Genomic DNA, 20321 nt, shown 5'->3' with positions numbered 1-20321 from the left:
ATTAGTAAGATAAAACTCAGACGGACTTAGTTACAAACACGAAGGTCGCCGTCTCTTATCTGGAAGCTTATTTTGTTTACCCCCAAGAGGCATGTTGATTGTATGCAGTTTGCCGCCGAGTTGCGAATTCAGTCTTTGATAGTAGTTCGACAGTGAAGGACCAACATGGCCAGTGAAGAGATCGAAACCTCCAGATTTCTAAAGGATAAGGAAGCCGGCATAGATGCATCTGAAGCTGAGAAGAGGCTGCATTCTGCGGATACCACATGTGGCTTCTCCATTTTCCGAGGCCCCGCCTTGCAGAGGTATATCATTCGGTGCTCCTTCGAGTTTTTTATAATACCAACTAGAAATGTAGATTTGCGACAGCTCATATGTTCGTGATTGTGTACGGGATAGCTAGCTGCTTTCTGGCCATGGCCTTTACTTATTTCACCGGAACCATCACCACGATGGAGAAGCGCTTCAATATACCCACCAAGATATCGGGTCTCATTACGGTGGGTAATGATATTAGCACGGTTTTCTCCTCGGCCTTTTTGAGTTACTACGCGAGTCGAGGACATCGCCCACGCTGGGTTGCATTGGGTAACACACTCCTTAAATACCGAAATCAACTTTAGTTAGCCAATCCCTTGCACTCCTTTAGGCCTCTTGATTATAGCCATCTTCTGCCTGCTCATGTTGACTCCTCACTTCTTCTACGGACCCGGCGAAGAAGCTCTGCGCCTCACGGAAGAATACGGAGTGCCCGAATCCTTTGATGCTGCTCTAAATATCACCGAAAAGAACGACTCACTGTGCCATAAAAAGGACTCGAAGTGTATAGAAGGAGCTGGGGACTACACCCCAGTAGTGCTGTTCTTCATTGCCCAGTTTATAGGTGGCATCGGTTGTTCCCTCTTCTACGCGCCAGGACTCTCCTACATGGATGACAACTCCGCGAGTTCCAAGACCCCAGCTATGCTAAGTATGGGATGAAATGGGTATCCCTACTTCAGTCTCACTTCCATTGTATGCTTTTTAAAGGCTGGAGCTCCTTTCTGCGTATGCTGGGTCCTGCTATGGGCTTCTCGATGGTTTCCTTGTGCCTCCGGCTGTATATCGATCCATTCAAGAAACCACTGATCACCACCAGCGATCCGCGCTGGATGGGCGCTTGGTGGCTGGGTTGGATTCTGCTCACCATCATCCTGATGATTTCAGCAGTCTTTGTGGGCATGTTCCCCAAGGAAATGCCAAGTGCCAAGGCCAGGCGCTTGAAGGCAGACGGCGAGGAGGATATTCCGCTGGCGGAGCGCTCCTTTCAGGATATGCTGGACTCCCTGAAGCGACTGGCCTCGAACAAGGTGTATGTGTACAACATGATGGCCTCGATTCTGTACTTCTTTGGCTACATGCCGTACTGGATATTCACACCGAAATACATTGAGATCCAGTACAGACAATCGGCCTCCACTTCCACCATGGCCACGGGTACCGTGGCGCTGGGATTCTCTGCCGCAGGAATTTTGATCTCCGGATATGTGATCTCCAAGTATAAGCCAAGTGCCCGGGCAATGGCTTCCTGGAACTTCGTGGTGGATTACTTAACGGTGGCTGGAATGCTGTGCTATGTTCTCGTGGGCTGCGACGAGAGTGATCGGGCTAATTCGCTGTCCATTGTGCCCACCGGTGACAGCTGCAGTGCCTCATGTGACTGTGAGTATGTGTACTATGCTCCGGTTTGCAGTCCGCAAAATATCACCTTCATATCTGCCTGCCACGCGGGATGCACGGAAAAGGCCATGGATGAGCTGGGAAAGGCATTTTACTCGGGTTGTCGATGCATGGGCAACTTTTCCAGCCTGATTTCTATATCTAATGTGACATCCCTGGCCTCCCAGTCGCAGATCGCCATGGATGGAGCCTGTCCGGTGGACTGCGACAAACAGTTCCTCATCTTCCTGGCCGTCATGTGCTTCCTGAAGTTCGTGGGCGCCTCTGGGAGATCGAGTAATCTGCTTTTAGCACTGCGTTGCGTTCCCTCGATGGATAAAACCTTCTCCTTGGGATTTAGCAGTATGGTGTACGCCGTGCTGACCTTCATTCCCAGTCCCATTGTGTTTGGTTGGATGCTGGATAGCTATTGTCTGGTTTGGGGCAAGACCTGCGGCTCCAAGGGTAACTGCTGGATATACGACACAAAGTCTCTGAGGTAAGTAGATCCCTAAGGAATAAGTGGACAACAAGTTAAAGATGTCTTTTCTTCAGATACACCATGAATCTCGTGTGCGCCTCTCTGATTTTCCTCGGCAGCTTCTGGAACATTGGGGTCTGGTATCATGCGAAGGACATGAAAGTCTTTGATGAGGAGGAGAAAACTGTGCAGAACAAGCAGATTGAAGAAATGGAGCTTAAGGAAAAGCCAAAAGAAGTGGTTACCAATAAAAAATAAACGCTTTCATAAAAATATATACTTTTTATATATTTATTTATATATGCATAATGGGGGGTACGTGGCCCATACATAAGTGGTGAAAAGATTGTTTCCGAAATAGATACGAAAGTATGATAAGGAAACCCCGTCAATTAAAGTTCTAAAAGTTTAATTTCCATACATAGTATATAAATGTCGCTTGTCTGATCCGCACTCTCTAATCTGACAGACTTGATAAGATCTAAAGCTGTTTGCCCATTAAATGCAGTTGGCTATATTGTGGAGCGATCTGATTAAGATCGAGCCAGTTCGTTCGAGTTGCTCGGAGGTGAAAGTTGAGACATGACAGAGGAGCGGAGAAAGGACACCTTGGAGACAAGTGAAACATTGCCCTTTATTGAAAAGCCATTTGCCATATCGGATGAAGCAAGGAAATCCGAAAATGAATCGGGAAGAGAAGATGATGGTAAAGATACTCACTGTGGTTTCTGGATATTGAAGGGCCCTTCTATGCAAAGGTAACACCTAAGGTATCCATCAACTACCTTCATTCTAAAGAACTTCTCTCTTCAGATTTGCCACTGAGAAGATGTACGTTATTCTATATGGACTGGCTGGCTGTGTGATGACAATGACCTTTGCCTACTTTAATGCGACGATAACGACCTTGGAGAAGCGCTATAAGATACCCACAAAGGTTTCCGGTATTATCTCGGTGGGAAACGATATCAGTACCATGCTAACGGCCGCAATCCTGGGCTATTATGCCGGTCATGGGCATCGACCTCGCTGGATGGGCATAGGTGAGTCGAGATCTGTGTCACCTGATTCCCAATACATATGATAGTATCCCATTTAGGATTGCTTACCATCGTGGCCTTTTGCCTGCTCACAAGCTCACTGCATTTTCTCTACGGAGCTGGCGAGGATGCCCTCAAGTTAACCCGAGAATTTGGGCAGGTCAACGAAACGTTGGCCAGCCAGGAGCGGGACAAGAAGTTGTGCCAACCCAGTGCAGGAGGATGTGTCCAGGAGGAGGTGGGTCAGTGGGTGCCCCAAGTCTTCCTGTTTGCGGCCCAACTAATCGCGGGCGTGGGGCAGGCTCTGTTCTATACCCTGGGCATAGCCTACATGGACGACAATGCCAGCAAGTCCAAGACACCCGCCATGCTAAGTAAGTAAAACACGGTACTATATGCATTTCTAATATTTATACCTTCACCAGGCATGTCCACCTTCTTGAGGATGCTGGGTCCAGCTATTGGCTACTCCTTAGCTGCTCTTTGCCTGCGCCTATACATTGAGCCTACATTGGAGCCACTGATTGGGCGGGAGGATCCCCGCTGGTTGGGTGCCTGGTGGCTGGGCTGGCTGGTCCTGGCTGCAATGACCTTGGTCTCGGCCATCCTGCTGTTCATGTTCCCCAAGGAGCTGCCCAGCTCGAAGAGGAGACGCCTTCAACTGAAGCAGACTGAACGGAAGCAGTCACTGCCACTTAAAGAGCGATCCTTTGGTGACATGATGAAGACAGTCCGGAAACTGTCGAAAAACAAGGTGTATATCTACAATACAATAGCATCCATACTCTACTTCTTTGGCTACATGGCCTACTGGATATTCACTCCCAAGTACATAGAAACCCAGTATAGACAGTCAGCTGCCATGGCGACGATGGCAACAGGAACAGTGGCTCTGGGATTCTCCGCCGCCGGAGTCCTCATCTCGGGATACGTGATCTCCAAGTACAGGCCGAGTGCCCGGGCAATGGCCTGTTGGAACGCCATCGTGGACTTTGTGACGGTGGCCGGAATCCTGTGCTATGTTGCCATCGGATGTGAGGGTAGCGACAGGTTGAACAGCCTGACCACCCTGTCCGCCGGGAACAGCTGCAGTGCGTCCTGCCACTGCGACTATGTGCACTATGCTCCCGTTTGCAGTCCGGAAAACATCACCTACATCTCCGCCTGCCATGCGGGATGTACGGAAAGGACGAAGGATGCGCTGGGAAGGACCATTTACACAGGGTGCCAGTGCCTGGGCTCTTCAAGCTTGAACCCTCAACCAGAGGTGGGTGACTCTTGTCATTGGTTATTCCGTTTATATAAGATGCCTTACTTTCAGTCCCAATTCGCCGTGGATGGCACCTGTCCAGTCGACTGCTTTAGTGAGTTCCTTATCTTTTTGGGCGTAATGTGCTTCCTGAAACTCGTGGGCGCATCTAGTAAATCGACGAACCTGCTCATCGCCCTGCGCTGCATGCCTCCCGAGGAGAAGACCTTCGCCCTGGGATTGGGCTCCATGGTGGCTTCTCTGCTGGGCTTCATCCCCAGTCCAGTATTTTTCGGTTGGCTGATAGACAACTATTGCTTGGTGTGGGGCAAGACCTGCTCCAACAAGGGAAACTGTTGGCTCTATGACACGAAATCCTTAAGGTGCGCCAACTTATTTAATTAAGTATAAAACTTTTTAGTAATCCCATTTTCTTTTCAGATATGCCTTAAATCTTTCGGCTGCAGTTTTTATATTCTTGGGCGGTTTCTTGAATATTGCAGTGTGGTATCATGCAAAGGATCTTAAGATTTTCGATGATGAGCAGTCACCCAAAGACAGTTTAAAGAACACGAACAATGAGGTCGAAATGAAACCCATTGATTCCAAACCACTGGCGAATTAAAATGTAATTATTTGTTAAGCTAAATAAACGAGCTTTGAGTGTAGCTTCAATTTTCCATTTTGTTCTGTGTCATTTCAAATTACAAAATTACTCGTTTTCCGGCTCTTAAATTCGTTGTCCTTCAAAATGTCCGCTCCGGAGACCAGTTGCAGGCGGTGGATACAAAAAAATTTTGTTCCCGGTCCATGCAGGAAATGCTTTGAGTCCAGCTGCGGACCATGCATCGACTACAGGGTATCAACGCCTACAGCAGCAGACGTGGCTCAACTTCCGGTGGATGGGGTTAAAGCGGTCATCGAACCGGACGGACCTGTGCGTCAGGAGATCAACATCCGGGCGGAGTGCAGCAAGGGACGTCCGCTTCTCGAATCCGACAAGGATAAGCTGCGATGCTGCACCATGTGCGTGGCCCAGGAGCAGAATCTGCACCCCAATCTCTGCTCGGCGCAGTGCCGGCCACTTAAAACCTATTTGCACCTGAATGAGGTAGGTGGAACATCCAGTATAATAATTCCTTACTAATAAGCAGCATTACACAGTGGACCAAGCGACCCCTGCCCAAGCCCACATACAAACATTCCATTGTCCTGGACAATAACACCATCGTAGGTCGCTGCTTTCCCATGAAATTCCAGCTGAGACGCATGAAAAAGAATTGCCTGGACTGCGGAAATGAACTCTACTACCGGTATCCCATCACCAACAACAGCGACCTGCTGCTGATCAAGAACTGCTGCGAAGTGGAGGTCTATCCCGCCAAGAAGGTGGACAACATGAACAACGTGCGGGTGACCAAGATATCGGGCGTCAAGAAGTTCGCCAACAGTGTGCTGAAGGAGCACTCCGAGTGCCGGCTGTTCACTCTGGCCAGTCAAATGGCGAAGGAGAAGCCATCTTTAATGTTCACTGCTAGGGGGAGTACCAGAAAGAGCCGGAAGAGCACGAAGAGCCGGAAGAGCAGCAGAAAGAGTTCCTTGGGCGGCAAGACAAAGAAGGGTTCAAACTGAGAGCAAAAGCAACGAAGACTGACCAAGCACATGCGATCTGAATAACACCGAAATCAATCAGCATGAGTTTGAATATAGCTCGAACACTCACTCATAAATACATATTTACAGAATGGGAAAATTAGAAATAAATAAACAAGCACACAAGCTTGAGTGAAAGCTCAGCTTCAAAACACTCAGTCCAAGCTTGGCATAAGCTTCCGCACAGCTTTAAGCACAAAGCCCACAGTAAGTCGCAAGCTTACAGCCCACAGTCCAATCAAAGGAAATCAGTTGCATAGTGTAGTTTGTATATCTAGTGTAAATTTAATTCAAATTCAGTCGCATAAGCATACATACATAGCGTAATCCTAGAATATAATTTATGATTCAGCTTACAACTTAAATCGAGAATCGAGTGAGAATCAAAAGGAACGGGATCGGGGACGGGGTTCGTGGAGTATCTAGCTTCGTTATTAATCAAAACGGTTGCGTTCGATTGATGTGCTGCGATTAGTGGCGAGATACAGATTGCGAATACTTGATGCTGTTTACGCGGGGCTAATACAAGATTTAAAACTTAGGGTCTAACCGATGAGCCGATCTGTTTAGGCGGTCTTTGATCTATAATTGCTTGACTTGCGGCGCTATACATTTAGAATTGTTTCAGTTTCAGTTTCAGTTGCTGTTTATGTTTATGTTTATGTTTCTGCATTTCATCGGGTCGTTTGGGCTAGTTTTTGGAAAACTGTTGGAACACTTGGCCACTGAAATGCGTCTGGTTTGTCAGTTAAGTCAGTTGCTAGATTTAAATTTAATTTTATAGTTATGGTATAGCTACCGGTATCGCTAACGCTAGGGCTTTAGCTATAGCTACTGTATATCGTTAACATTCTGCGCAAGGCGTTGTATTGCAGTTACACCGATCATTTTGAGTGATTTCGAATGTCACAACTATAGTTATTATACTTCGAGTAGTCGACTATGCTATATGCTACGTTCTCTAGTCTATATGCACTTGATTATTAGTTTAATTTAAAAATTAGCTACACGTCGTTGGGCCTACTGCTAGATGGATACATGTAAATATGTGTATAATTTAATTTAAATAAGCGTCTCTATACTGTCGCGTCACGTCGACCTGTCAGCAGTCAATCAAAGAGTTTTTGTGCTAAACAAGACTGGCTGTCCGTTCTGGTGGCCCTGGAAGCTCGACGGTTGCCTATGCGTCTACTGGGAAGAAGTCTTTCAGTAGCGTGGTGCGGCGCTTTTCAGCGATGTCCATTTGATTCTCGAGATCACCCAGGTCCGTTGTCTCGGCGCGCTCTATCTTCCACGACAGGTTCTCTATCTCGGCCTCCAGTTGTGCCTGCAAGGAATCATCACATTATTGGGTGACCAATGGAAGAATAGCCATGCTGCGACTCACCTGCTGGTACTCAAAGAGATTCTTTCGCGAACCGGCCTCCATGTAGTAGGCGTACGGATAGGTGTACTGCAGCGTGTATCGACACTTGGCCAGCAGTGCCGCCGCGTTGAAGAGATATTGCCAGTCGATCCAGGTGCCGCTGCCGTTCATCACCTTCGAGTTGATCCGCTGGCGCAGCCGGTCGATCGTCTGCTGCTCGAGTTTCAGGGACTTGGAGTGGTTCTCCCAGCGTTCGTAGTAGTGCAGGTACTTCTTCAGCGCCTCGCGTGCCTGCACGTGCACCGACTCGTTGGCAATGTTGGGGTTGTCCTTGTAGCGGGAGCACTCGTAGTACTCCGAGCCGTGCGTCTTCCAGTCGCCCAGGCACATCCAGCAGAAGTCGTGCTTGCAGTTGAAGCACTGCATGTGGTTGCAGCCGCCGTTCTTCTCGATGCAGATGTGACACTTGGGGCAGTCTTTGGTGTGGGCGCTGATGTAGTTGGCCGTTTCACTGTCGTCGGCGCACTTGGTCAGCCACTTCTTGATCACCTGGCAGTCGGTAGGCGCATGGTAGTCCATGCCGCACCGGAAGCAGAAGCCCGTGTGGCAAGCCTTGCAAATGGCACGTTTGGCGGAGATCTCCGATGATTGCACAATTATCTGGCAGTTGGGCCCGGGGCAGAAGCGCAGTTCCGGGTGTGACTTCACATAGTCCTTGAACGCGAACTGCTGGTACTTGTCCCGCATCACGGGTCGTGTGACCAGCGTCAGCACCAAGTCCTCGGGCACTCTAACATTGCACATCTGGGCCATGCAGCCGATCTGCGTGGAGATTCCCTGGAAGATCTGCGTCTCGAAGTATATGGTCCAGCAGTCCTTGCAAAACGAGTGCCCACACGCCAGGCTGTAGAACTTATCCCCCAGCTGCGAGCTGGCACAAACGGGGCACATTTGGCTGCGGTACTGTGGCGCCGCCGTTGCCGTCGTCTTGTACCCACTGCTCCCCAGTCGCAGCAGTTGGGCACTGGCCGCCGCCGCTGCTGCACTCGTCGATGCCGTATCCGTCACTGCCACCGATGGCGGCTTGATTCGCGCCGTCACCAGCAGCGCATTGGCATCCTGGCGGTACTTCTCAGCGACGGCAACATTGTTCCACTGGTGCTCCAGCAGCAGCACCTTGGCCAGCGAGGGTGTGATCTGCAGGATGGTGTTCAGCTTCTCCACGCGCTCGTTCAGCAGCTTCTCGATGTCCTCGACGGTTAGGCACTCGTACTCAAAGTACTCCGGGTCGGCCCGCTTCGGATCCAGGCGCTCTACATCGCAGTCCTCGCCTGAAGAAGAGCAGGATATTAGTGAGGATATACGCCCAAAATAGTAATACAAATAAAATATAAATAAATTCTATAACTTTTATAGAAGTTATCACAAACTCTATATGCTTTGATAGCACAGTTTGAATTGTTTAGGCCTCTTTTGGTAACTTAAGGTATCTGATTGCATTTAAAACCAAAACCAGACTTTGCTTACTTGAATACTGCATAACAGAGCAAGGGTGGATTTCTAACGAACCTTGAGTTAGTGTAGCAGTTACATACAAAAGGGCACATTTAATCCCTTATTGTGCAAAACTGGTTCCAGAGTTACAGAGGTTATGGATTTTTGTAAGTTAAGTCATGACAGATTTACGTAGATCGGGAATGACGGCTTTTCAAACCTACGAGACATTATTAGCGATTGTTTTAATCCGACATTTACGGATCAAAAGAGATTACAGTGCCTGTAGCTGGTAATCACGTTTGCATTTTGCTAGTCGCATTGGCTAATTTAGGAAAACAACCGCACGACAAGGCTGCCATAGAAATGCTCGACGTTGCGATGTTACCGATATGAGCTATCCGCTTGAAGGTTGAGTTAGGGGGCGTCTTGGCCAGGTCGGAACAATAAGGGACAGGTCAAGAAGCGGAGACCGAGTTGACGGAACAGCCGCACACAACAGAATGCAACTGCGTACTTGAGCACGCACCTGAGATGGTGTGTGTGGTGTATGTGTGTGTGTGGTGTATGTGTGTTGTGTGTGTGTTGTGTGTGTGCATGTGTGGGTTGTGGAGCTACGAAGAGCGTGAGCAGAGTGGCGGGTAATAATGAAGCCAGCCACAAAACACAAGTCTCGCAATCAGTCCCAACTCGCAACTACCAATTGTACTTGCCCATCCACTGAGAGAAATCAAATCTATAGTAAAGCTTTGATTTCCTTATAAGGGTTAATTTAAACCAAAACAAAACTAATATCAGTTGATATCATACAATGCTTAGCTCATGCTCTTAGGAATTTAATTATCAAATCTTCTCTATTATTTTTGTATTTATTTGTTTTGGGAAATGTAATATCGTAATTTGGCCGAGTTGTGAAGAAAACTTTTAAAAAAAAACTTTTTTACTTGACATAGTGTCATTTGCACTTTTTGCCATACTTTTTCTCGCCGTGCAGCTACGTGCGTGTGTGTTGGTTTCAAGTTCAATTCCATAATTTAAGCTCCATGGTCAGTGAGGAAGGGCGGAGATGTGGACGTGGAACCCAAGGCGAATGTCAAGTGCTGAATGCAAATTCCCTGGTCTTGCGAGCCTCCTTCCAAAAAGGTGAATAACCAAACCGAGTGCCCAACGACATGTGTGTGTGTACTTCCTCACAGATACACTCGTACCCCTAATTTGGCCTCAGTTAAATCGATGGCTGATTGTTGTCAGGGGGAATTGCCCCTCTAGATCAGGTACTACTTGTAGTTTCCACTCACCTGTGTTGTAGTAGTCGTAGTCGTCGTCGTACTCCCCGTCGTTGTCCGATTCCATATCCATTTCGATGTCCGAGTCCATTCCGGCGGATTGGCGCTTGAGATTTGGGCCTCAGATTCGGGATGTTTGGTTGGGAATTCGAGTTTCTGGCGAGGACACTCTCTGCTTGTGTGTGTGCGTGTGTCCCTGTGATTGTGTGTGCGGGGTGTCTTCTCTCTTGCTCTTTTGTAACAGTTGTTGCAAGGGCGCTGGTGGTTGCTATTGTTGTTTTCCCAGGAGGTGGATGAAGGACCAAGGGAGCGGGAGGGGCGGTGGATGCGGATAATTGAAAGTGGCCGATTTAGCGCGATGCAGTGCCACTGATTCTGGGCAGGGTGATGAACTTTGCGGGGTGGCTATTCTTCGGCGGGGGGCGGTCCCTTGTTTTATTTTCGTTTATCCACATGCATGTGTACACACACGCACACGAGCGAACTCTCGCTCTCACGCACACACACTCGCACAGCCGTTGCACTCAACTCAAGGTGTTTTTTCTATTTCGCCTGCAGTTTATTTTCATTTTTCGCTATTTATAGAACAATCTTATGCACCACTGACAATGCACAAAATGCACTGACTTTTTGCGTTTTTAAACGAGCACAGCTTTTGCAGAGAACATTTTGTTCTTTGTCTTGTCCGAACCTATCGGGGTCTATCGTTCTTCGATAGTTCGATGTTTCATAAGTCTTCTTCTTTAAGTGCGACCATTTCGCTATCGAAACATATACCAAAAATATACCAACAAAATGTATATATTTATTATTTATTCTACTTAATCAACTTGTTTATCCAAGATTATTGGTGGAATACTATTAGTTTTGCTTTACAGATAAGAGATACAAAAGATTTTAATTCAAATTTTACAAAATACTTGTAACACTGACTCACGACTTGTGCTAAAAGCCACTATCGATATATTTTAGCACACGGAAGTGCTGAGAAGCAAAACAGCTGTTCAGCTTTAGCCGCTAAACTTTGAATTTTGAATTTTTTGAATTTCCTTTCTTATCCTACTTTACCGAGGTGGATAAATACTCCAAAAAAGGTGGAAGACTGGACAGAAAAGCATCTGGAACGAGTTTCATTTTCTTCTCATTTCCGTCTTTTTTAATTTTCTCGGCTTCTTCGAAAGCTCCGCTTTCGCAGCCCACCAATAATGATTGGAAACCACATATACTTGCAAATAAAATGTCCGTTTTTAGTCTAAAGGAAAGAACACAAAATATAATAATCATTGAAACTTATCAGTGAACTTACGAATTTCCAATGACAAGCGTTTTTTCCGGCTTTATTTCGCCAGATTTCATTAACTTGCCCAAAATTCGTGGATTCGGTTTGCCCAATACGGTAGGCTTGCGTTGTACAATTATTTCGATGGCATTAGCTAAAGACCCGGCATCTGGGATCCTCTTTTTCCCAAATGGCTGGAATCCATCCATGCAAGTGGTAAGGAACAAGACTTTGGGATTTTGAAGATAATTGCAGGCCACAAGCAACTCGTTTGCTATCATGTTGTCGTCCCTGGCCACCAAAACAGCTCCCACATCCGGATCGAGAGTTAAGGTCCTGACAAAGTCAATTTTTTTCTGGTCATTTGGCTGTAGATCGTTCACCACGGAACAGAAGCCCGCCTCCTTCAGATCTTTGCGGATGCCATCGCCACCCAATACAAGGACCTTCTTTTTGAACTTTCGGTCTCTAAGATAACTCGAAATGGCACCTGACGAACTGAGAATGTCCTGCTGCTTGACATTGAAGCCCAGGCACTTGGCCTTCTGAAACAGATCCTTGTTTGTAAGGCAGCACTCGTTGGTGGCTATGAGACATCGCTTTCCCTTTGAGTTTATGGCATTGATCACCTCTACAGAACCCTCAATGGGTGTATTCTCCTGCCACAGGACCCCATCCGTTCTGCATATGATGGTGTCGATCCCGGCCAGCCATTCGGCCACCTTGGTCTTGGGAAGCTTGTCCAGATGGCTTAGACTGCGCCTAAACATTATATAATTTTGATTTAATTTAGAATGCGAAATACAAGAAATTTCAGTTGTTTATGACATTATTTTCTAAGGCTGAAAATTCCATACGCCGAATGCAAAATATCATAAAAGAGGCAGGAGTACGAATACGTGAATTTGGCAAAAGTAAACTGATAGTAATAAAAATTGTTTTCTTCTTTAAAAAATCTTCTGCCACGAGATGCGGTTGAAAATACCTCCCACAGTGAAAAAGCAAAAATGCTGTGATAAGTTAGCTACACGTTCTCCTAAGATTAGGATCATAGAACTCTTTTAGATCTTTATAACCCCAAACGTGACTGAACTGGTTCAGAAGGCTGGTGAAATTCTTTGCACAGGTGAGTCTACCATTTTGGGAATCATGAGCTAGACAAATGGGCAACGTATTTCGAGCTTTTGACGTAATAAAGGTCAAATTCTAGATCCTAAGGAACCAAAAGATATGATATTTAGTATGTTTTAGATTATGAAAAAATGGTTACGTTATGTTGGAATAGCTGATACCCTTTCTTGGCCTGCCCCTTTCCAAAGCAGATGGGCACCATGCTAGACATAGCTGTTGTTATGAAAGATAAGGCACTCCAGCCGAGATATGCCCAGAGGTCCATAAACCTAAATTTAGGCAATATTGTCTGGAGCCCAGTAATCCACAGCGCACGAATTTCGGCAAGCTATAAAAGATCGTACTCTTGGCTAAATTTGGTGTAGTTAGTGATATTTCATCAGCAGCACAGCAATTAGAGATGGGCTCCTCCCAGCGGCAGTTAGTACTCCCGATGCTGCTCCTTCTGGCCTTGGCCGGAACAGCACTAAGTGGAGTAAAGGAGGTGCACAACGTTCTGGAGTTGACAGGACGTGCAGTGCGTAAGCTAAGGTTTTCCACGGACGTGGCTGAAGACAAGTACACTCCACCCGAGGAGATGGATCCCCAGTACTGGTACAACATCGCCGATGAGGAGATCACCAAGAGGCTGGAGCTACCACAACCCAATTCCCTGAAAGCCAAGAACATCATTTTGTTCCTCGGAGATGGCATGCCACTCTCCACCGTGGCAGCTGCTCGTATCCTGAAAGGACAACGCCAAGGAAACACCGGTGAGGAGTCATCCCTGAGCTTCGAGCGATTCCCCTACACCGGCTTGAGCAGGGTGAGTTGTGGTTAACTAACTCTCGGCTATAAGCCAGTCAAAACGAAACATTATCCTTGCAGACCTACTGCACCAACGCCCAAGTGCCCGACTCAGCCTGCACGGCCACCGCGTATTTGTGCGGCGTTAAGACGAACATCGTCAATATCGGAGTGAGTGCAGCTGTGGAGTACAATAACTGCACCGCCAGCCAGGATCCCGCGAACCGTCTGACCTCCATCGCCGAGTGGGCCCAGAATGCCGGCAAGTCCACGGGCATTGTGACCACCACCACACTCACCCACGCCAGTCCATCGGGAGCATATGCCAAGACGGCCAATCGAATGTGGCAGAGCGACACGGATGTGACCAGCTATGGAGTGGATGCCAGCACCTGCATCGACATGGCCACCCAGCTGGTGACTCAGACGCCCGGAAAGAACTTCGATGTCATGTTCGGCGGCGGAATGGGCAAGTTCCTTCCGAACACCATCGTTGATCCGCACGGAAACCCCGGTGAGCGATCCGACGGAGTGAATCTGCTTTCCAGCTGGCAGGCACGCCACGATGGAGGCGTCTTGGTCACCAATCGCGATCAGCTGCTTAAGCTGAACGTGTCGGCAGTGTCCAGTGTCATTGGGCTCTTCCAGAGCGAGCTGATGAACTTCCACTTGGAGGCTGATGAAACCTACCAGCCCACCCTCTCCGAACTCACTGAGGTGACCATCAACAAGCTCAGCCAGAACGAGAACGGATACTTTGCGTTCATTGAAGGTGCGTTCATGTCGAAATGATCTCCTCATGGAGTATATATAATCCGCAATATTTGTAGGTGGTCTCATTGACTATGGCAACCACTACACTAAAGCTGGCTATGCTCTGGACGAGGCTCTGGAATTCGAGAAGGCCATTCAGTTGGCTCGCGACATGACGGACATCGAGGACACTTTGATTGTGGTGACCGCTGATCACGGCCACGCCGTCAGCATAACCGGTTATCCTGGCAGAGGTACACCCATCCTGGGAATCAATCAACATGACACCGACATCAACGGAGTGAAGTACTCGGTGCTCAACTATGCGGCTGGACCCAATCAGTATCTGGATGAGACTGGCCAGCGCATTCCTCTGGACGATATCCTTGGCGCGGACGATGCCATCACCCCCAGCTATATTCCCAAGGATCAGGGCGTGCACTCCGGCGAGGATGTGGGCATATTCGCCTCCGGGCCGCAGAGTCATCTCTTCACCGGAATAATGCAGCAGAGCACCATTCCCCACCTGATGGCATATGCTGCGTGCATTGGAAGCGGAAAGCAGGTGTGCGACAACTGAGTTGGCAGCTTTGGTCGAAAGCCAATGGAAAATCTGTTTTTAAAATTCGTCAACAACTTGTTTCCATAATAAACATGTACCAAGCAGTTTAATGAATATGTGTATGCATTTATATAACTTATTTAAGATATTAGGTGGCTATTATGGGTAGACCATGGACATTTTACCCCAAGATATAACCTTGAGTGCGTTCAAACATTGGGCGTCGGTTCAAACATTAAAATATGGCGAAAGTAGCCTAGGGCTTTTGAACTGGTAGCCAAGTCTAATGGCTGAATTACCCCTTATAATCATAAACCGTAATTACCTAAAGATTGTTTAAATATACTCAGAGATCTTTTGGAGACATTTAAGCTATATGGCTTTAAAAAGGCGACAGTTAAGATTAAATTTATCTAATTTGGCTCTACACAGAGACGCGTGTAAAGCGATGGTAATAGCTAAGTCGCATCATGCAATCTAAACTATATCGAATATATAGAATAATGAGATTTTTGAAAATTCCATGAACTGTTAATAAGGAGGGCACTCCTGGATCTGTGCTTTAGGCGTTGGTCAGTTGGCTGCAGTCTATATCCTTTTACATACATTCAACGAATCTAGTACATCCATTAACTCTATAAGTTACGGATGCAAAAGTGCAAGCATTTCAACAACAATCAAGTCACGCGTCACGTTTCGTGTACATTAGGCTGTGGAATCTTGAATCACAGCCAATATCTTTACAACTGCAAACGTGACTAAACTATTTCAGATAGCTGCAATAATCATTTGCACACGTGATATCATAATAAGCTAAGCAAACAGCCACACTCAAAAGCTATTACTATTACAACAGGGTAGTGGTTTTATAGAGACGTAGTGATGCAAGTTGCAGTTGATCTTCCCAGAAGTCGGGAGTACCAGCACAGATAAGTCCAAGGGGTATAAAGTGGGAATAAAGCTAATTTTAGGTAACCCTTGTTTTGAATGCAATAATCCGGTGCAGTGCATATAAGACCGGGAAATTAGACAACTTCGGTGTAGTTAGATCGGTATCACTGCAGTTGTAAGATGCATTTCTCCCAGAGCCGCTGGCTGCATGCGATCCTTCTGTTCCTGCTGGCCTTCGTTGGAACCACACTCAGTAGAGTTCAGGAGGTGCACGATGTGTTGGAGTTGACCGGCCAGAAGGCCAGCAAGCTCAGGTTTTCCACGGACGTGGCCACCGGCAAATATACACCGCCGGAGGAGATGGATCCTCAATTCTGGTACAAGCTCGCCGACGAGGAGATCACCAAGAGGCTGCAGCTACCACAGCCCAATTCCCTAAAAGCCAAAAACGTGATTATGTTCCTCGGCGATGGTATGCCACTCTCCACTGTCACAGCTGCTCGGATCCTGAAAGGACAACGCCAAAACAAAACTGGAGAGGAGTCCTCGCTGAGCTTCGAGAAATTCCCCTATTCGGGATTAAGCAGAGTGAGTCTTTCCATAGTATCAGTAATTATGATAACAAAAGCAAACCCTAACCTTTTTCTTTATCATGGCTAAGTTCAAAACGTGTGCCAGGATTATAAAATCCACCTAAATGCTTTATTCAAACAAAAGTATTATCTTTACAGACCTACTGCGCCAACGCCCAAGTACCCGACTCCGCCTGCACTGCCACCGCCTATCTGTGCGGCGTGAAAACCAACATCATTAATATCGGAGTAAGTGCAGCAGTAAACTATAACAACTGCACCGCCAGCCAGGATCCCGCGAACCGCCTGACCTCCATTGCGGAATGGTCCCAGAATGCCGGCAAGTCCACGGGCATTGTGACCACCACCACACTGACCCACGCCAGTCCATCGGGAGCATATGCCAAGACGGCCAATCGAATGTGGCAGAGCGACACGGATGTGACCAGCTATGGAGTGGATGCCAGCACCTGCATCGACATGGCCACCCAGCTGGTGACCCAGACGCCCGGCAAGAACTTCGAGGTCATGTTCGGCGGCGGAATGGGCAAGTTCCTACCCAAAACCATGAAGGATAGTCACGGAACGGCTGGAGAGCGATCCGATGGTGTGAATCTGTTGTCCCGCTGGCAGGCACTCCACGACAAAGGCGTCCTGGTCACCAATCGCAAGCAGCTGCTTAACGTAGACGTTTCGTCTGCCTCCAGCATAATTGGTACCTTCCAGTCGGGCTTGATGGACTTTCACATGGACGCTGATCCCACCTATCAGCCAACTCTCTCGGAACTCACCGAGGTGGCCATCAAGAAGCTCAGGCATAATGAAAACGGATACTTCGTGTTCATAGAGGGTAGGTTCTTCCTTAGTCTTATATACCACTTACTACAAGTTTGACTGCCTTTTAGGCGGTCTCATTGACTATGGCAACCACTACACCCAGGCGGGCTACGCCTTGGACGAGGCTCTGGAGTTCGAGAAGGCCATTCAGCTGGCTCGCGACATGACCAACATCAGTGACACGTTGATTGTGGTGACGGCTGATCACGGACACGCCGTCAGCATAGCCGGTTATCCTGGCAGGGGTACACCCATTCTGGGAGTGAACCAACACGACACGGATATCAACGGAGTGAAGTACTCGGTGCTCAACTACGCGGCTGGACCCAATCAGTATCTGGATGAGAGTGGCCAGCGCATTCCTCTGGACGATATCCTTGGCCCCGATGACGCCATATCACCTAGCTACATTGCCAAGGAAATCGGAGTGCACTCTGGGGAGGATGTGGGTGTTTGGGCATCCGGTCCGCAGAGTCACCTTTTCACCGGAGTGATGCAGCAGAGCACCATACCCCACCTGATGGCCTACGCCTCATGCGTTGGCAGTGGCAAGCAGGTGTGCAATAAATAAAGGAGCTTTGAAGTGATCCCAAAGACACCGCTTGTCCTTTCTTTAGTATTAAGCATATCACATTTGAATAAACCTTGTTCTAATACTAATACTCTTGAGATGCTTCTAACTCTACCCAAGAGTTATCACGATCTTTTCGGTAATCTTTATATCCTATAGCAATCACACTTATGGTCTTAAGCGCAGTCAGCCCGATTAGCTCACCTTGAGTGTGGGATGGGGTCAGTTCGCATGGTTCAAGCTTTTGGTGCCGTGCCCACTTTTGGAAGTCACGGGAATGTGTTCGCAAGCCATTGGTCTAAAGCTTTGGATGGTAGCAGGTCTATTGACTCAACGGCCCGTAAAATGCTCATAAACTCTAATGATCAAAAGACCAAGTCAGATATTTTGGGCGCGTTTTCGCCGCTGGGATTATGCCTTGAGATATGGAGATATGGCCAACTAGATAACAGCGATCGCCAGGGGTTAATAAATGGCCGTTTTCAAGAGCTTGGCGGCAGTAGTTCAATCGGTTACCCTGGGCCCAGCTCATCTAACCGAAAATGAAGACTTACTTAGGAATTATCCTGGTGCTGAGCGCCCTGGTGGCCACCTCATCGTCTGCATCCATAGACAGTGAGTGCTGCAGTTGGAGCCAAAACCCAAAACATTTCTCACCGCATTCCATATTCATTTCCAGTACCCGAGATCCATAATCAGTTCCAGCTGGTAGGAGAATCGGTGAGCGCATTGAAAGCCCGCGCAGGAAACCTCATCGATCCCAATGCCATGGCCAAGGGTAAAGCTACTCCAGAGGCGGAGAAGAAGGCGCAGTTCTGGTACGATCTGGCTTACGAGGAGATCGCCCAGCGCCTGGAGCAGCCGCAATTGGACAAGAGGAAGGCCAAGAATGTAATCCTGTTCCTGGGCGACGGCATGTCCCTGTCCACGGTGGCAGCTGCCCGCATCCACAAGGGTCAGCTGAAGGGCAATCCCGGCGAGGAGGACTCCCTGAGCTTCGAGAAGTTCCCCTACACTGGCCTGAGCAGGGTGAGTGCTATGCTCCGGAATTGGTTACAACTGTGTTAACTATTTTGATCCATCTTTTGCGTAGACCTACTGCTCCAATGCCCAGGTGCCCGACTCCGCCTGCACGGCCACCGCTTACTTGTGCGGCGTGAAGACGAATATCGTTGCACTGGGAATTACGGCCGCCGTGAACTTTAACAACTGCAGTGGCAGCGAGGATCCGGCCAACCGGGTGGACTCCATCGCAGCCTGGGCTCAGGCGGCCGGAAAGTCCACTGGCATCGTGACCACCACCACGCTGACCCATGCCAGTCCATCGGGTGCTTATGCCAAGACCACCAACCGATTCTTCGAAAGCGACACGGATATTGTGACCTATGGCGAGGGTGAGAACGATCCGGCCACCTGCACGGACATTGCCACCCAACTGATCACCCAGGCTCCTGGCAAGAACTTCGATGTGATGCTGGGCGGTGGCATTGGCAAGTTCCTGCCCAACACAATTACCGATCCGTTCAACAAGAAGGGCGAGCGTTCCGATGGAGTAAATCTGCTGTCCCGCTGGCAGGGATTACATCCCGGCGGTGTTTTGGCCTACAATCGCAACCAGCTGCTGAGTGTGAATGTCTCGAGGATCACCAACCTGATTGGCACCTTCCGCTCAGGAGTGATGAGCTTCAATAAGCTTGCCGATCCCAAAGAGGAACCCACACTGGCGGAAATGACGCGCAAAGCCATCGAGATGGTCAGCAAACGCGATGATGGCTACTTCCTGTTCGTCGAGGGTGGACTCATCGATTATGGCAACCACTTCAACTCCCCAACCCATTCCCTCACCGAGACTCTTCAGTTCGAGCAGGCGGTTCAGGAGGCACTGGATCTAACCGATCCCGAGGAGACCCTGATTGTAGTCACCTCCGATCATGCTCATCCGCTGACCATCTCTGGTTATCCTAGCAGGGGAACACCCATCCTGGGACTCAATCAAGATGACACCGATGTGAATGGAGTCAAGTACGCCACTCTGAACTACGCAGTGGGCACCAATCAGTATCTGGATGAGCATGGCCAGCGCATCGATCTCACCGATCAAATTGGCGCGGAAGGTATGTGACTGTACTCTACTTTTGGGCGCCTCCATAAGTGATAAGCCATCCAATCTGTTTTCTTTCTAGACTTCATCCATCCCAGCTATATCCACGGCACCATTGGCGTCCATGCTGGCGATGATGTGGGTATCTTCGCCACTGGTCCGCAAAGTCATCTCTTCACCGGCGTGATGCAGCAGAGCACCATTCCCCATCTAATGGCCTATGCCTCCTGCATCGGCAAGGGACCCACTCTCTGCGACAATGAGGACTAGAATTGTAATAAAATCATACTTAATATAGAGTATTTGGAAAGCAACCTCTTAGCACTTTGATTTGTTTCTGGTGAAGCACTTGGGCGAATAATCAATAATCAAATTGGACCGACTCCCGTAAATAATTGCATGAGTCTGCCGAATTGACTTCAATTTAAAACGCATCAGCGGTTAGGCAGACACTCGCAGATGCAGATACAGATACCGATACAGATACAGATACAGATACAGATACAGATACAAACAAAGATTTAGATAGATTCGTTGAGCGATCGCATCGATTTGTTGCCAGTGGATGGCT

The 20321-nt window shown here is 48.2% G+C and overlaps 8 protein-coding genes across 9 annotated transcripts; 6 read left to right on the top strand and 2 right to left on the bottom strand.

The window, feature by feature from the left end:
- The first annotated feature begins 113 nt into the window (after window positions 1-113).
- On the top strand, window positions 114-2452 carry LOC6531601 (solute carrier organic anion transporter family member 74D). The gene is made up of 5 exons (XM_002092362.3): window positions 114-305; window positions 359-588; window positions 650-970; window positions 1030-2197; window positions 2254-2452. The coding sequence occupies exons 1-5, from the start codon at window positions 166-168 to the stop codon at window positions 2435-2437; spliced, it is 2043 nt and encodes a 680-aa protein (XP_002092398.3). The 5' UTR covers window positions 114-165; the 3' UTR covers window positions 2438-2452.
- Window positions 2453-2723: 271 nt separating this feature from the next.
- LOC6531599 (solute carrier organic anion transporter family member 74D) lies at window positions 2724-5143 on the top strand. Of its 2 annotated transcripts, XM_002092360.4 has the most exons (6): window positions 2724-2937; window positions 2993-3222; window positions 3279-3593; window positions 3645-4486; window positions 4541-4851; window positions 4910-5143. In XM_002092360.4, the coding sequence occupies exons 1-6, from the start codon at window positions 2762-2764 to the stop codon at window positions 5091-5093; spliced, it is 2058 nt and encodes a 685-aa protein (XP_002092396.1). In that variant the 5' UTR covers window positions 2724-2761; the 3' UTR covers window positions 5094-5143. The 2 variants fall into 2 exon arrangements, with proteins under 2 accessions (XP_002092396.1, XP_039228484.1); XM_039372550.2 differs by having other exon boundaries at window positions 3645-4851.
- On the top strand, window positions 5142-6275 carry LOC6531598. The gene is made up of 2 exons (XM_002092359.4): window positions 5142-5579; window positions 5633-6275. Exons 1-2 carry the CDS (start codon window positions 5220-5222, stop codon window positions 6098-6100), a joined length of 828 nt encoding a protein of 275 aa, XP_002092395.1. The 5' UTR covers window positions 5142-5219; the 3' UTR covers window positions 6101-6275.
- Window positions 6276-6378: 103 nt separating this feature from the next.
- LOC6531597 (potential E3 ubiquitin-protein ligase ariadne-2) lies at window positions 6379-10982 on the bottom strand. Its single transcript, XM_002092358.4, has 3 exons — window positions 10280-10982; window positions 7509-8818; window positions 6379-7448 (listed from the first exon to the last, which is right to left on the bottom strand). The coding sequence occupies exons 1-3, from the start codon at window positions 10356-10358 to the stop codon at window positions 7302-7304; spliced, it is 1536 nt and encodes a 511-aa protein (XP_002092394.1). The 5' UTR covers window positions 10359-10982; the 3' UTR covers window positions 6379-7301.
- Window positions 10983-11065: 83 nt separating this feature from the next.
- LOC6531596 (glycerol-3-phosphate phosphatase) lies at window positions 11066-12392 on the bottom strand. Its single transcript, XM_002092357.3, has 2 exons — window positions 11574-12392; window positions 11066-11519 (listed from the first exon to the last, which is right to left on the bottom strand). Exons 1-2 carry the CDS (start codon window positions 12314-12316, stop codon window positions 11327-11329), a joined length of 936 nt encoding a protein of 311 aa, XP_002092393.1. The 5' UTR covers window positions 12317-12392; the 3' UTR covers window positions 11066-11326.
- A 647-nt stretch (window positions 12393-13039) lies between these two features.
- On the top strand, window positions 13040-14888 carry LOC6531595 (membrane-bound alkaline phosphatase). The gene is made up of 3 exons (XM_002092356.4): window positions 13040-13482; window positions 13545-14235; window positions 14294-14888. Exons 1-3 carry the CDS (start codon window positions 13078-13080, stop codon window positions 14794-14796), a joined length of 1599 nt encoding a protein of 532 aa, XP_002092392.1. The 5' UTR covers window positions 13040-13077; the 3' UTR covers window positions 14797-14888.
- Window positions 14889-15806: 918 nt separating this feature from the next.
- LOC6531594 (membrane-bound alkaline phosphatase) lies at window positions 15807-17738 on the top strand. The gene is made up of 3 exons (XM_002092355.4): window positions 15807-16257; window positions 16401-17091; window positions 17147-17738. Exons 1-3 carry the CDS (start codon window positions 15850-15852, stop codon window positions 17647-17649), a joined length of 1602 nt encoding a protein of 533 aa, XP_002092391.1. The 5' UTR covers window positions 15807-15849; the 3' UTR covers window positions 17650-17738.
- A 399-nt stretch (window positions 17739-18137) lies between these two features.
- Window positions 18138-20064, top strand: LOC6531593 (membrane-bound alkaline phosphatase). The gene is made up of 4 exons (XM_002092354.3): window positions 18138-18264; window positions 18329-18678; window positions 18743-19763; window positions 19833-20064. The coding sequence occupies exons 1-4, from the start codon at window positions 18192-18194 to the stop codon at window positions 20018-20020; spliced, it is 1632 nt and encodes a 543-aa protein (XP_002092390.1). The 5' UTR covers window positions 18138-18191; the 3' UTR covers window positions 20021-20064.
- Window positions 20065-20321: the final 257 nt, after the last annotated feature.

The sequence above is a fragment of the Drosophila yakuba genome, chromosome 2R (assembly GCF_016746365.2).
Source record: "Drosophila yakuba strain Tai18E2 chromosome 2R, Prin_Dyak_Tai18E2_2.1, whole genome shotgun sequence".
NCBI lineage: Eukaryota > Metazoa > Arthropoda > Insecta > Diptera > Drosophilidae > Drosophila > Drosophila yakuba.
Note: the sequence above shows the minus strand (reverse complement) of the source record. Positions and strands in the feature narration are given on the sequence as shown.

Bases quoted from the DNA above. Each gene is read 5' to 3' on its own strand.
- LOC6531595 (XM_002092356.4), top strand. From the start codon at position 13,078: ATGGGCTCCTCCCAGCGGCAGTTAGTACTCCCGATGCTGCTCCTTCTG. The intron at 13,483-13,544 runs GTGAGTTGTGGT...TTATCCTTGCAG, and splicing joins CCTACACCGGCTTGAGCAGG to ACCTACTGCACCAACGCCCA. The intron at 14,236-14,293 runs GTGCGTTCATGT...CAATATTTGTAG, and splicing joins ATACTTTGCGTTCATTGAAG to GTGGTCTCATTGACTATGGC.
- LOC6531598 (XM_002092359.4), top strand. From the start codon at position 5,220: ATGTCCGCTCCGGAGACCAGTTGCAGGCGGTGGATACAAAAAAATTTT. The intron at 5,580-5,632 runs GTAGGTGGAACA...AGCATTACACAG, and splicing joins CCTATTTGCACCTGAATGAG to TGGACCAAGCGACCCCTGCC.
- LOC6531593 (XM_002092354.3), top strand. From the start codon at position 18,192: ATGAAGACTTACTTAGGAATTATCCTGGTGCTGAGCGCCCTGGTGGCC. The intron at 18,679-18,742 runs GTGAGTGCTATG...TCTTTTGCGTAG, and splicing joins CCTACACTGGCCTGAGCAGG to ACCTACTGCTCCAATGCCCA. The intron at 19,764-19,832 runs GTATGTGACTGT...TTTTCTTTCTAG, and splicing joins CGATCAAATTGGCGCGGAAG to ACTTCATCCATCCCAGCTAT.
- LOC6531601 (XM_002092362.3), top strand. From the start codon at position 166: ATGGCCAGTGAAGAGATCGAAACCTCCAGATTTCTAAAGGATAAGGAA. The intron at 589-649 runs GTAACACACTCC...GCACTCCTTTAG, and splicing joins CCCACGCTGGGTTGCATTGG to GCCTCTTGATTATAGCCATC. The intron at 971-1,029 runs GTATGGGATGAA...TGCTTTTTAAAG, and splicing joins CAAGACCCCAGCTATGCTAA to GCTGGAGCTCCTTTCTGCGT.
- LOC6531599 (XM_039372550.2), top strand. From the start codon at position 2,762: ATGACAGAGGAGCGGAGAAAGGACACCTTGGAGACAAGTGAAACATTG. The intron at 3,223-3,278 runs GTGAGTCGAGAT...TATCCCATTTAG, and splicing joins ACCTCGCTGGATGGGCATAG to GATTGCTTACCATCGTGGCC. The intron at 3,594-3,644 runs GTAAGTAAAACA...TACCTTCACCAG, and splicing joins CAAGACACCCGCCATGCTAA to GCATGTCCACCTTCTTGAGG.
- LOC6531596 (XM_002092357.3), bottom strand. From the start codon at position 12,316: ATGTTTAGGCGCAGTCTAAGCCATCTGGACAAGCTTCCCAAGACCAAG. The intron at 11,520-11,573 runs GTAAGTTCACTG...TCTTTCCTTTAG, and splicing joins ACGCTTGTCATTGGAAATTC to ACTAAAAACGGACATTTTAT.
- LOC6531594 (XM_002092355.4), top strand. From the start codon at position 15,850: ATGCATTTCTCCCAGAGCCGCTGGCTGCATGCGATCCTTCTGTTCCTG. The intron at 16,258-16,400 runs GTGAGTCTTTCC...TTATCTTTACAG, and splicing joins CCTATTCGGGATTAAGCAGA to ACCTACTGCGCCAACGCCCA. The intron at 17,092-17,146 runs GTAGGTTCTTCC...ACTGCCTTTTAG, and splicing joins ATACTTCGTGTTCATAGAGG to GCGGTCTCATTGACTATGGC.
- LOC6531597 (XM_002092358.4), bottom strand. From the start codon at position 10,358: ATGGACTCGGACATCGAAATGGATATGGAATCGGACAACGACGGGGAG. The intron at 8,819-10,279 runs GTGAGTGGAAAC...GCTCTTCTTCAG, and splicing joins CTACGACTACTACAACACAG to GCGAGGACTGCGATGTAGAG. The intron at 7,449-7,508 runs GTGAGTCGCAGC...GATTCCTTGCAG, and splicing joins ATCTCTTTGAGTACCAGCAG to GCACAACTGGAGGCCGAGAT.